At 38.0% G+C, this 12,347-nt stretch overlaps 1 protein-coding gene across 1 annotated transcript; it reads left to right on the forward strand.

Annotated features, from left to right (window-relative positions):
• The first annotated feature begins 1,804 nt into the window (after nt 1–1,804).
• LOC128168670 (uncharacterized) lies at nt 1,805–7,549 on the forward strand. Its single transcript, XM_052834821.1, has 2 exons — nt 1,805–2,368; nt 7,410–7,549. Exons 1-2 carry the CDS (start codon nt 2,104–2,106, stop codon nt 7,547–7,549), a joined length of 405 nt encoding a protein of 134 aa, XP_052690781.1. The 5' UTR covers nt 1,805–2,103.
• Nucleotides 7,550–12,347: the final 4,798 nt, after the last annotated feature.

Genomic DNA, 12,347 nt, shown 5'->3' on the forward strand with positions numbered 1-12,347 from the left:
AAAGGGTACCTGCAGCCCAGCCGATGTGAAACATATGTTAAAGAGTTTATTTACCAAAGTTTAATGCAAAAAACCGCATCGAAATCGGTGCAAAAATAACGGAGTTACGCCTCTTCAAAGTGGCTATTTTTACCTGCTTTGGGAAATCTAATCAAGAGAAAACAGAATTAGGCGATAACGAGGCTTCAGCGGAAGTGACGTCACGAGGTCAACAGGAGGGAAATTTCCTCACAAAACTATACAAATTAAATTCGATTTTTCAGCCAAAATGATTGATATAGGTCTGATGTTTTGACTTATCTTGTTTTTTAAAGTATTGTAGATCTAGAAATTTGTATCCGTTATTATTTTTTTACAATCAGAGTTCTTTTTAAAGGATTTTAAAATTTGTTATTCTCGTCGCCTTTTTACCGATGAATACGATATCTTAAAACGCTTGCATGGGCAAATTTATGTTCATTATTCATTTTTTGATTACATAATATCCTTTCACACACGAGTGATCCGAGACAATGACACAGGTAGACAGGTAAACTAACGAAGCCATTGCTCCAGACACACGTGTATCTGGGGTATGTATACACAAGGTACACGAGTCTGGTGAACAAAGAGAGGGTTTCACACCTCTAGACGGGTAATTTGATTTGTGTATAATTAGCTACTCAATTGTTAAAAGATAAAACAGAAAAATAAATTAGACTGTGTAACATCAAGCATTCGTCAGCTAAAACAAGTGTATAGTCCGTCAATCATTGATTAAAGAATCATGCATGATACTATTACTGTAAATAGTAAAACTAATGTTCGAAGTAAATGCCTTTATTGTTACTTATCTAATCACTTAAATAATGACTAAATTTACAATTGAGTAATTGAACCTTTTTTATGTGATCAAGTAATTATTTCGGAAGTAATTTCGTTGGTCTTTATAATTTCTTATTTAATAAAGTGCAACTTTTTTTCGAGCGCTATGGCCAGCAATTAAACGCTGTATAACTCCGTATAGCTTAAATTGTAATACTGACAACGAATCATTATGAAATCTGAATAAACTGTAACATTTTGACAAAGGATGTAAATAAATGTAAAATTAAATTCCATTATCATTTTTTTAAAAGAATACGAGACAGACTTAATCATGCAGCCATCTTGGACTTTCGCCTTGATCCGTTTATAATCCCGTGTTTGCGTTAAAGAATGCATACTATTTTGATTGTTATTGGTCCGATATAAATAAAATTGAATAATCGGGCGACATCATTTCTAATTTTATGCCTTATACGAGGAATAGACCCCGAGTTACCTTTTACGAAATATCATTTATTTATGTATTATCAATATTATTAATCAGTTAATAATGTCACTGAGAAATCATTCGAAAGAATGACAACATTAACAAAGCATGTTTCTTATATCAATAATGCTTTGATTAATTGTCATTCTGCTACATATGTTGTGCATTTATATGTAAAATGTGTTACACATTTGACAAAATTCATGAAGCAAACAATTGTCCGAATTCGGCATTTTTGTTCGATAAAATACGGGTTGAACTCAAAAAACAGTATAATTAGTCATCCAGGGTTGATAAGGAAATAAAACAACAGAAAAAAATGTTCATAAATCGATAAAACAATATCGCATATTGGAGCTTGTCTCAGATATGCGCATTTATCTCAGTAACTTTTAGCCGGAAATTTTTAGTACGATCGGGTTGGGTTTTAACGGGTGTTTTTATATTAGTTACTTCCCTTCTAGAACAATCCCCTTTCTAAAACAATCGTGGATTAGGTAAGACGTAGTAAATTTGCTAAAATAATTTTAACATAATCTTGCTTTTTTATGGCTGTTTTAACAAAGCATTCAACTCATATTGGGTAATGTTGTACGCTGCCAGAAGTAATATAGATGGATGGTTTTACTTTATGAAGATATTTGATCGATTGAATTTATTTACATGGTTTTTATTCATGTTCGGTTGAAACCCACGTGAGGGTATGATAGTAAGAACAGAATGCAGATGTACTCAAAAACCGTCCATTTTATCCGTTAAGTATTTACTATTTTTGCTAATTTTAATTATTTCTTATTATTCCGAGCAAAATGCCCAAAACAAAAAAAACGGATTTGTCAGCGACGAGGGGCCAGCGTGGGGGCCGGAGACGACAGAGGCCCGAGAGGGCAGGGCGTGCAAGCAGCAGCACAGCAGCAGAGCATGTAGCGCAACCTCCAGTGGAGAATCAGATGGTGGCTTCCCATTCCCCTCAGCCCTCCACAGCACCCATGATGGTGGCGCCATCCATCACGGTGGCAGGACCAACAGATGCTATTGGCTCATCCCAGCAAGAATCGACAGAAATGGCACAAGGTACTAACATTGGTGCTCAGTCTCAGTCTTTAATGTTTGGCAATAACTTTAGTCAACCTGTCATAAACAATTCAACCCAAGTAGATTTAGGTTACCATGTAGATAATGCAACCAAACAAAAAATTGTCAATGGGGAATACATTAATTTAGCCACCCTGCTTGTGCGTGATGCTAATAGGCTACAACTATCCACATTGTCAATGGACTCCCAAGGCCAAATTATAGCCCAGCCCAAACACAATCATAGATTGACAACCATTGAGAAATGGACAGATGCCTTTATCATTTATGCATGCATATATCTTACAGCCCACCCTAGCAAAACACACCAACTATTCAAATACATGCATGACGTTAGGTTGGGGGCCGAAAAATCGCAGGGTTGGGTCACATATGATGAGCAATACAGGCTTCGGATGGCAATTAACCCATCAAATAACTGGGGGGTAATAGATAGTGAATTGTGGCTGGTGTATATGACGCCCGGGATCCAGTCCAATACAAATCGTCCATCAAGTTCACCAAACAAGTGCTTTGACTTTAACTACAGAGATTCTTGTAACAGAATCCATTGCGCCTATCTGCACCAGTGCATCAGATGCAACAATAAACATCCATTAATTCGCTGCATGGACACTCAAACTCCTACACACCCAATTGGTCAGTCATTTCGGGGACAAGGATTTACATTTAGACCGTCTCAGTTTCAGTCCACCTATCAACCAAGGCAAGTCTTGCCACAGTCAAGACAATTTACACCTCAGCCAAGACATGTTACACCACAGTCAAGACATGTTACACCACAGTCAAGACAAATGGGCCCTGGGCGTTTCCCCACTAAAGACACAGCAAATACTGGAACATTTAATTAACTACCCAGATAGAGAGGCAGCACATACTTTAAGAGAGGGTCTAGTTAATGGGTTTAAGTTGCAATATGAGGGTCCCCGGTTTCCAATTTTTAGTAGCAATTTAGTGTCTGCAAAGCAGCATCCAAATGTTTTACAAGAAAAAATAGATAAGGAAATTACAGAGGGGCGAATGGCAGGCCCCTTTCAGTCTCCCCCTATGTTAAACTTTCATGTGTCCCCCATAGGTATTGTTCCAAAAGCTGATGGCAGTTGGCGAATGGTAATGCACCTTTCATACCCACCGTCTGCAAGCATTAATCACAACATTGACCCTATTCACACATCAGTAAAATACACATCATTTGACACGGTCATTCAAACAATAAGTCAATTGGGGAGAGGGACAATCATCGCAAAATCTGATATAAAAAGCGCCTTTCGGTTACTTAAGATATTTCCAGGGGATTTTGAATTATTAGGTTTACAGTTTGAAGGTAAATTCTATTTTGATAAGTGCTTGCCATTTGGGTGTTCCATTTCATGTAAACTATTTGAAATGTTCTCCACATTCTTAGAGTGGTTAGCTAAGGAAAGATCAGGGTTCAATACCATTCATCATTACTTAGATGATTTCATCTTCATAGGGAGTGCTAACACAAGTCAATGTAAACTTATTATGCAAAAATTTGAGGAGTTGTGTTTGGAAATTGGTGTACCCTTGAACGCAGAGAAAACAGTTTTGCCCACTACTAATTTAGTGTTTCTTGGTCTGGAAATAGACACGGTCAAAATGCAAGTCTCTATTCCACAGGAGAAAGTGTATCAACTTTCCACTCTATTAAAATTTTGGGTAGGTAAGAAGAAAATTAAGTTGTCGGAGCTACAATCTCTAGTGGGCAAGTTAAATTTTTTCAGCAAGGCTATACCTGGTAGTAGAGCATTTAATCGCAGGTTTTACAATGCTATGATAGGAACTAGTAAACCAAATCATCATATTCGGATATCGGGGTCCATGCGTCAAGATATGAAAACCTGGATCGAATTCTTGGATAGTTTTAATGGGGTGGTATACTTTCCAGACAGTGAGTGGAGTACCTCAGATACACTGAAACTCTTCACGGATAGTGCAGGGTCAGCAGAATTAGGTTGTGGTTGTTATTTTCAGGACCAATGGATGTTCCTTCAATGGCCAGAGCAATGGGCTTACAATGAAATTTTGCGGGATATTACTTTCCTAGAGTTAGTTCCAATTGTGTTGTCATTGGTGGTCTGGGGAAGCCTCCTGCATAATAAAAAACTTATCCTTTTCATAGACAATATAGCTTTGGTTCATATTTTAAACAAACAGTCATCTAGGTCAGAGCGTGTCATGTCATTAGTTAGGCCCTTAATGTTGGTTGCGTTAAAGTACAATATTCAGTTTAAAGCCAACCACATCCCAGGCAAACTTAATCAAATAGCTGACTCTATTTCCCGCAAAAAGTGGGACACTTTCAGGAGCCTGGCACCCGCAGCAGACGCACAACCTCAGCCAATTCCGGAGCAATTCCAGACCTTGCTCTCTCAAGCGAAATAGAGCGTTTATTCAGTGCATCTATGTCAGTGAACACTAGCGAGGCATACAGGGTAGGGATCCAAGCGTTTGAACAGTTTCGTATTGGCCAAGGGTTGTCACTGGTTTGGCCGCCACCAGACACACACTTAAACATGTTTATTGCACATCTATCAATAAAACACTACAAACACTCGACGGCAAAATCATACATTGCAGCGATAAGCTTCAAATGCAAAAGTCATACATTATATGATCCCACAAAAAACTTTGTCACCCAAAAGCTACTCCAAGGTATGAGAAGATCCATCAATACAGCAGACACACGGTTACCAATCACACTGGACATTTTACAAACCATTATCCCAAACCTTCAATTTGTTTGCTCTAGCAATTATGAAACCTCATTGTATAAGGCTGCCTTTTCCCTTGCATTCCATGCATTACTTAGGATAGGTGAAATTGCTCTATCTAAGGGTAATTCACATGAAACCATTCTCCAATGCCAAGATGTTTCACTGTTAACTAACAAACTAGTGGTAAGCATTAAACGCTCCAAAACTGATCAGTGTGGTAGGGGAGTGACATTGTCAGTTAATGCATCACATGGAATAACGTGCCCAGTAAAAGCAATGCGGGAGTTTTTGCAAGTGCGCCCAAGCATTACGGGACCATTATTTTGTCATTTTTCGGGGAAACCACTAACACGGTATCAGTTTAGTGCGGTCCTAGCTAAGGTCTTGGCACAGTCATCCATTGATAGTAAGAATTTTAAGTCACACTCCTTTCGGATAGGAGCAGCTACTACATTAGCACTTCAGGGCGAAACACAACATGTCATCCAATTGGCGGGTAGATGGCAATCTAATGCCTATCGCACTTATATTCGTTAATGATAAGAATTATTGGGATAGTCTCATATACCATCATACATTCATCATTTTAAGTAAGTAGTAACTTAGCTTAACATATATTCGTTAATGATAAGCATTATTGGGCTAGTCTTGTATCATACATTCCTTATTTTTAGTAAATAGTAGCTAAGCTTAACATCTACCAAGTTTTGTGCACATAGGTGTCAATAAAGTCTGGGTCATAGGATCCTCCATAGTCAAGAGAGCGAGCATAGCGTCCAGGGAACGAAAGGGGGGATTAAACCTTGGAATAGTTAATACCGAAATCTGGTGGCAAGGCTATGGAGGTATGGTCCTTAGTCAGTTACTTCCCAAGCTTCGTGTGCTGCGAAGAATTGAGAATGACCCAGATGTATTAATTATACACTGCGGAGCAAATAGTCTAGGTCTCATTGAGTTAAAGTCACTGCTGGAAAAGCTACAAGACACACTGGAACAAATAGCCAAGCTTTTCCCTCATTCTAAGTTGGTATGGTCAAACCTGCTCCCAAGATTCAATTGAAGGTATTCAGAGGACATTAGGGCCATGGAGGACTCAAGAAAAAGAGTCAATAGGGAAGCAATATTGTTAGTTACGTCTATGGGGGGGAGTTTTATTAAACATACTCAGTTTGACAGTAAGGACCCAACATTATTTCATGATGACGGTGTTCATTTGTCAAAAAAGGGAAATGATTCATTCCTAGAAAACATTGAAAAGGTCGTTACATCGTTACTTAAGGTTGAGGGAGAAGAAAATGAGCAAGCTCTGGCCGCTGGTGACCATATGTGTTGAGGTACTGCCGCCGTCACTAATGGTCTTTGGTCCTCCCATTGTGGCGGTTGCAGTTCCATAAATGCCCGTAATAGATTTGCATCAGACAACAGGCATTTATGGCCCTTGCAAGTGGCGTATTTCGACCGCACCTCAACACAAATGGAAGAGTCGACACATATTCTACGCTCATGACGTCATATTGGACAGTTGATCCTAATTCAAATCCATAATGATGGATATGCACATGTGAAAATTTTTGTCCATTTACTTGTCATTCAAGGTTGCTTATATCATGTATATGGCTTAAGTAAGGTTAAAATATTTAGTAGAACGTTAATGCACTTGTGTTTACCCAGTGCATGATTACGTCATATTTGCTTGTTGATGACGTCATATTTGCTTGTTGATGACGTCATAATTACGTCATAGTTGCCTATTGATTACATCATGTTTGCTGAATGCTTGTTGCTTTGCTTTTTGCTTGCTTGCTTGCTTTTGTTGGGGGCGGCCCTGCGGTAGCCCCCATAATTTCACCGCGGCCAGAAGCGCCAAATAAACTATTCTCAGATAACTTGGTTTTCATGTTATTCATTAGGTATCTGGGATAATATCGCATATTGGAGCTTGTCTCAGATATGCGCATTTATCTCAGTAACTTTTAGCCGGAAATTTTTAGTACGATCGGGTTGGGTTTTAACGGGTGTTTTTATATTAGTTACTTCCCTTCTAGAACAATCCCCTTTCTAAAACAATCGTGGATTAGGTAAGACGTAGTAAATTTGCTAAAATAATTTTAACATAATCTTGCTTTTTTATCCCACCCACCCACTACCCATACTTATTAGAATGCACATGGTCTTTGTTCTTACTTGGCATGATTTACTTAATTACATATTACAAGATTTTATGTTCATGTGAATCTTTTAGAGCGTATACTGCGGTGGTTTTCCTTTTTATTATATTGCAGCTGTACACTGGTTCATCAAAACGGCTACACTGGATAACGTCGCGGTGAAAAAATCCATATGGCGTATTTCGACCGCACCTCAACACAAATGGAAGAGTCGACACATATTCTACGCTCATGACGTCATATTGGACAGTTGATCCTAATTCAAATCCATAATGATGGATATGCACATGTGAAAATTTTTGTCCATTTACTTGTCATTCAAGGTTGCTTATATCATGTATATGGCTTAAGTAAGGTTAAAATATTTAGTAGCTTGTGTTTACCCAGTGCATGATTACGTCATATTTGCTTGTTGATGACGTCATATTTGCTTGTTGATGACGTCATATTTGCTTGTTGATGACGTCATAATTACGTCATAGTTGCCTATTGATTACATCATGTTTGCTGAATGCTTGTTGCTTTGCTTTTTGCTTGCTTGCTTGCTTTTGTTGGGGGCGGCCCTGCGGTAGCCCCCATAATTTCACCGCGGCCAGAAGCGCCAAATAAACTATTCTCAGATAACTTGGTTTTCATGTTATTCATTAGGTATCTGGGATAATATCGCATATTGGAGCTTGTCTCAGATATGCGCATTTATCTCAGTAACTTTTAGCCGGAAATTTTTAGTACGATCGGGTTGGGTTTTAACGGGTGTTTTTATATTAGTTACTTCCCTTCTAGAACAATCCCCTTTCTAAAACAATCGTGGATTAGGTAAGACGTAGTAAATTTGCTAAAATAATTTTAACATAATCTTGCTTTTTTATCCCACCCACCCACTACCCATACTTATTAGAATGCACATGGTCTTTGTTCTTACTTGGCATGATTTACTTAATTACATATTACAAGATTTTATGTTCATGTGAATCTTTTAGAGCGTATACTGCGGTGGTTTTCCTTTTTATTATATTGCAGCTGTACACTGGTTCATCAAAACGGCTACACTGGATAACGTCGCGGTGAAAAAATCCATATGGCGTATTTCGACCGCACCTCAACACAAATGGAAGAGTCGACACATATTCTACGCTCATGACGTCATATTGGACAGTTGATCCTAATTCAAATCCATAATGATGGATATGCACATGTGAAAATTTTTGTCCATTTACTTGTCATTCAAGGTTGCTTATATCATGTATATGGCTTAAGTAAGGTTAAAATATTTAGTAGCTTGTGTTTACCCAGTGCATGATTACGTCATATTTGCTTGTTGATGACGTCATATTTGCTTGTTGATGACGTCATATTTGCTTGTTGATGACGTCATAATTACGTCATAGTTGCCTATTGATTACATCATGTTTGCTGAATGCTTGTTGCTTTGCTTTTTGCTTGCTTGCTTGCTTTTGTTGGGGGCGGCCCTGCGGTAGCCCCCATAATTTCACCGCGGCCAGAAGCGCCAAATAAACTATTCTCAGATAACTTGGTTTTCATGTTATTCATTAGGTATCTGGGATAATATCGCATATTGGAGCTTGTCTCAGATATGCGCATTTATCTCAGTAACTTTTAGCCGGAAATTTTTAGTACGATCGGGTTGGGTTTTAACGGGTGTTTTTATATTAGTTACTTCCCTTCTAGAACAATCCCCTTTCTAAAACAATCGTGGATTAGGTAAGACGTAGTAAATTTGCTAAAATAATTTTAACATAATCTTGCTTTTTTATCCCACCCACCCACTACCCATACTTATTAGAATGCACATGGTCTTTGTTCTTACTTGGCATGATTTACTTAATTACATATTACAAGATTTTATGTTCATGTGAATCTTTTAGAGCGTATACTGCGGTGGTTTTCCTTTTTATTATATTGCAGCTGTACACTGGTTCATCAAAACGGCTACACTGGATAACGTCGCGGTGAAAAAATCCATATGGCGTATTTCGACCGCACCTCAACACAAATGGAAGAGTCGACACATATTCTACGCTCATGACGTCATATTGGACAGTTGATCCTAATTCAAATCCATAATGATGGATATGCACATGTGAAAATTTTTGTCCATTTACTTGTCATTCAAGGTTGCTTATATCATGTATATGGCTTAAGTAAGGTTAAAATATTTAGTAGCTTGTGTTTACCCAGTGCATGATTACGTCATATTTGCTTGTTGATGACGTCATATTTGCTTGTTGATGACGTCATATTTGCTTGTTGATGACGTCATAATTACGTCATAGTTGCCTATTGATTACATCATGTTTGCTGAATGCTTGTTGCTTTGCTTTTTGCTTGCTTGCTTGCTTTTGTTGGGGGCGGCCCTGCGGTAGCCCCCATAATTTCACCGCGGCCAGAAGCGCCAAATAAACTATTCTCAGATAACTTGGTTTTCATGTTATTCATTAGGTATCTGGGATAATATCGCATATTGGAGCTTGTCTCAGATATGCGCATTTATCTCAGTAACTTTTAGCCGGAAATTTTTAGTACGATCGGGTTGGGTTTTAACGGGTGTTTTTATATTAGTTACTTCCCTTCTAGAACAATCCCCTTTCTAAAACAATCGTGGATTAGGTAAGACGTAGTAAATTTGCTAAAATAATTTTAACATAATCTTGCTTTTTTATCCCACCCACCCACTACCCATACTTATTAGAATGCACATGGTCTTTGTTCTTACTTGGCATGATTTACTTAATTACATATTACAAGATTTTATGTTCATGTGAATCTTTTAGAGCGTATACTGCGGTGGTTTTCCTTTTTATTATATTGCAGCTGTACACTGGTTCATCAAAACGGCTACACTGGATAACGTCGCGGTGAAAAAATCCATATGGCGTATTTCGACCGCACCTCAACACAAATGGAAGAGTCGACACATATTCTACGCTCATGACGTCATATTGGACAGTTGATCCTAATTCAAATCCATAATGATGGATATGCACATGTGAAAATTTTTGTCCATTTACTTGTCATTCAAGGTTGCTTATATCATGTATATGGCTTAAGTAAGGTTAAAATATTTAGTAGCTTGTGTTTACCCAGTGCATGATTACGTCATATTTGCTTGTTGATGACGTCATATTTGCTTGTTGATGACGTCATATTTGCTTGTTGATGACGTCATAATTACGTCATAGTTGCCTATTGATTACATCATGTTTGCTGAATGCTTGTTGCTTTGCTTTTTGCTTGCTTGCTTGCTTTTGTTGGGGGCGGCCCTGCGGTAGCCCCCATAATTTCACCGCGGCCAGAAGCGCCAAATAAACTATTCTCAGATAACTTGGTTTTCATGTTATTCATTAGGTATCTGGGATAATATCGCATATTGGAGCTTGTCTCAGATATGCGCATTTATCTCAGTAACTTTTAGCCGGAAATTTTTAGTACGATCGGGTTGGGTTTTAACGGGTGTTTTTATATTAGTTACTTCCCTTCTAGAACAATCCCCTTTCTAAAACAATCGTGGATTAGGTAAGACGTAGTAAATTTGCTAAAATAATTTTAACATAATCTTGCTTTTTTATCCCACCCACCCACTACCCATACTTATTAGAATGCACATGGTCTTTGTTCTTACTTGGCATGATTTACTTAATTACATATTACAAGATTTTATGTTCATGTGAATCTTTTAGAGCGTATACTGCGGTGGTTTTCCTTTTTATTATATTGCAGCTGTACACTGGTTCATCAAAACGGCTACACTGGATAACGTCGCGGTGAAAAAATCCATATGGCGTATTTCGACCGCACCTCAACACAAATGGAAGAGTCGACACATATTCTACGCTCATGACGTCATATTGGACAGTTGATCCTAATTCAAATCCATAATGATGGATATGCACATGTGAAAATTTTTGTCCATTTACTTGTCATTCAAGGTTGCTTATATCATGTATATGGCTTAAGTAAGGTTAAAATATTTAGTAGCTTGTGTTTACCCAGTGCATGATTACGTCATATTTGCTTGTTGATGACGTCATATTTGCTTGTTGATGACGTCATATTTGCTTGTTGATGACGTCATAATTACGTCATAGTTGCCTATTGATTACATCATGTTTGCTGAATGCTTGTTGCTTTGCTTTTTGCTTGCTTGCTTGCTTTTGTTGGGGGCGGCCCTGCGGTAGCCCCCATAATTTCACCGCGGCCAGAAGCGCCAAATAAACTATTCTCAGATAACTTGGTTTTCATGTTATTCATTAGGTATCTGGGATAATATCGCATATTGGAGCTTGTCTCAGATATGCGCATTTATCTCAGTAACTTTTAGCCGGAAATTTTTAGTACGATCGGGTTGGGTTTTAACGGGTGTTTTTATATTAGTTACTTCCCTTCTAGAACAATCCCCTTTCTAAAACAATCGTGGATTAGGTAAGACGTAGTAAATTTGCTAAAATAATTTTAACATAATCTTGCTTTTTTATCCCACCCACCCACTACCCATACTTATTAGAATGCACATGGTCTTTGTTCTTACTTGGCATGATTTACTTAATTACATATTACAAGATTTTATGTTCATGTGAATCTTTTAGAGCGTATACTGCGGTGGTTTTCCTTTTTATTATATTGCAGCTGTACACTGGTTCATCAAAACGGCTACACTGGATAACGTCGCGGTGAAAAAATCCATATGGCGTATTTCGACCGCACCTCAACACAAATGGAAGAGTCGACACATATTCTACGCTCATGACGTCATATTGGACAGTTGATCCTAATTCAAATCCATAATGATGGATATGCACATGTGAAAATTTTTGTCCATTTACTTGTCATTCAAGGTTGCTTATATCATGTATATGGCTTAAGTAAGGTTAAAATATTTAGTAGCTTGTGTTTACCCAGTGCATGATTACGTCATATTTGCTTGTTGATGACGTCATATTTGCTTGTTGATGACGTCATATTTGCTTGTTGATGACGTCATAATTACGTCATAGTTGCCTATTGATTACATCATGTTTGCTGAATGCTTGTTGC

The sequence above is a fragment of the Crassostrea angulata genome, unplaced genomic scaffold (genome assembly GCF_025612915.1).
Source record: "Crassostrea angulata isolate pt1a10 unplaced genomic scaffold, ASM2561291v2 HiC_scaffold_38, whole genome shotgun sequence".
Lineage (NCBI taxonomy): Eukaryota > Metazoa > Mollusca > Bivalvia > Ostreida > Ostreidae > Magallana > Magallana angulata.

Bases quoted from the DNA above. Each gene is read 5' to 3' on its own strand.
- LOC128168670 (XM_052834821.1), top strand. From the start codon at position 2,104: ATGCCCAAAACAAAAAAAACGGATTTGTCAGCGACGAGGGGCCAGCGT. The intron at 2,369-7,409 runs GTACTAACATTG...ATTATATTGCAG, and splicing joins ATCGACAGAAATGGCACAAG to CTGTACACTGGTTCATCAAA.